The sequence below is a fragment of the Trichoderma citrinoviride genome (assembly GCF_003025115.1).
Source record: "Trichoderma citrinoviride strain TUCIM 6016 unplaced genomic scaffold BBK36scaffold_230, whole genome shotgun sequence".
NCBI classification, from domain to species: Eukaryota; Fungi; Ascomycota; class Sordariomycetes; order Hypocreales; family Hypocreaceae; genus Trichoderma; species Trichoderma citrinoviride.
The window spans coordinates 1-1,824 of record NW_020194938.1 but is presented as its reverse complement, the minus strand read 5'-3'; the positions used below and the strand labels follow the sequence as shown (position 1 = coordinate 1,824).

The following is a 1,824-nucleotide window of genomic DNA, read 5'->3' as shown; positions in this document are numbered from 1 at the left end:
GCCAAGCAGAGACTTGCCCCGGGATCCGCTAGCAGAGAACTCAAAGCTAGCACAGAGTGGCTCCAACCAAGCCACTCATCAGGTTCTGTCTGGATTCCGCCACTCCAGGTTCTTCTCACATTGGAATCACGACGGGATTGACGAGATCTTCACACAATCATCGACTGCAATAAAGAAAGAAAAGATAGAAGCGGACGAGGCCACAACTCATCTCGACTCGACGCAGCTGCCATTCGCGCACCATACCTGACCGCCAACAGTGAAAAACGCCAGCCTCGCTTCATCAACCAGCATCACGGCTTCAACGACTTTGCGCCTCTCCAAACCGTCTCTCACAGCCATCATCACACGACACGCACCGAGAAAAACCCAAAGACCCCCAACAAACAAAAACACAAATCAAAACAAAGCACAGCACAGCACAGCACCACCGGCACCAAACAAAGCGCATCCCGGTTCCCCACCGCCTCCTCCTAGGGGTCCTCTCTCGCTGTCCTGCCTTTCCCCCCCTCCTCTCCAAATCCGTCCTCGCGCATCTCGTCACGCTCCGGCAAGGGGGGGAGCTTGGATCCCTGCACGGCTGACTGGCTTCTGCCGTGCGTGTCACTAATTTTTTTTCTTTTGGTCTTTATTTTCTCGCATCTGCAAATCTTCCCTCTGTGACATCCTACCTGTTACTTTCCGTGCCTTAACGCTGTCGTCACGCTGGACGAAGCAGAGAAAAAGGAAGCCCGTGCCAAGCTGAAGGCTTTCTAGCGCAGGGCGGACCTCGTGCTGTCGGTGGCTGGCCCGCTCTGGCACCGCTTCTTGTCTCGCGCTCGAGACATTGACTGATTCGAGGTGGGCGACTCGGCCTCTCGACTAGCCCAGCCTTGGCCTCACACCCCGGCTGCGAAAACTCGGCTCGACGCCCTGCCAGACGGCAGCTGCCGGGCGCATGCGTACAGGCCAGGCCACGGTGCAGCGATTCGGCCACTTGCTTCTGGGCGTGACGCTGTGGACTCGCGGCATCTGGCCAGATCGTGGCATCCTTTGACGCCTCACCGAGAGTCTCTGCCAGCTCCTCCTCACCTCGCCCCAACCTCCGCGGCCATCAGGGGCGGCGCTCAGTTCCTCTCAGGTTCTGTGACTGATCGTCGCTGGATCGCTCCGCCCAGTCGGAATTTTCGAGCTAAGCAGCCAAAACTTCGGCACTATGGATCCAAGACGGTCGCCAGCTCTCTACAACCACAACCAGCACCAAAACCACAATCCTCACCTCCATCACAACCCCAGCCACAGCCAGAACCATCGCCATCACGGCCACCGAGGACAGCACTTTCCCCTGCCGCCGACCGCGACCACCGCGACGACGGCCGCGCACGCAGTTCCCGTCTCGGCGACGTCGCCAGCCTCGCATCGCATCGCCAGCCCGGCCTATGCCCACCAGCGCCGCATTTCCGACGCGCCCTACCGCTCCTCCCACGTCCGCGATTATCCCGAGCCCAGCCATAGCCATAGCCATTCGCGTGCCCAGAGCGCCTCGTCCCTGCCCACCGCCCGCGAGCTGAGTCGCAACATGCCGCCGCCGCCCACGTCGCCTCCCCAGCAGCTGGGGCCGCAGCAGCAGCAGCAGCCTCAACAACAGCAGCATCATCAGCAGCCGCCTCATCCCTCGCAGCCTCACCCCGTCATGGGCTACGGCCCGCCGCCTCCTCGACCGCCTCCCGTCGCTGTTGGGCCGCCCAGCGCCTTTCCGTCCGGTCGCGACCTGCCCGCTTTGAGCTCCATCGCCCGCTCTGGCTCGGTGTCTGGCGGCAGCTCCATGTCCATCTCGTCCATGCT

General features: G+C 61.5%; 1 protein-coding gene across 1 annotated transcript; it reads left to right on the top strand.

Moving 5' to 3' along the window:
* Positions 1–1,195: 1,195 nt before the first annotated feature.
* Positions 1,196–1,786, top strand: BBK36DRAFT_1145627 (hypothetical protein; the record flags this gene model as incomplete). Its single annotated transcript, XM_024893769.1, has 1 exon — positions 1,196–1,786. A coding segment is annotated over one exon (591 nt), but the record flags the coding sequence as incomplete, so codon positions are not given.
* Positions 1,787–1,824: the final 38 nt, after the last annotated feature.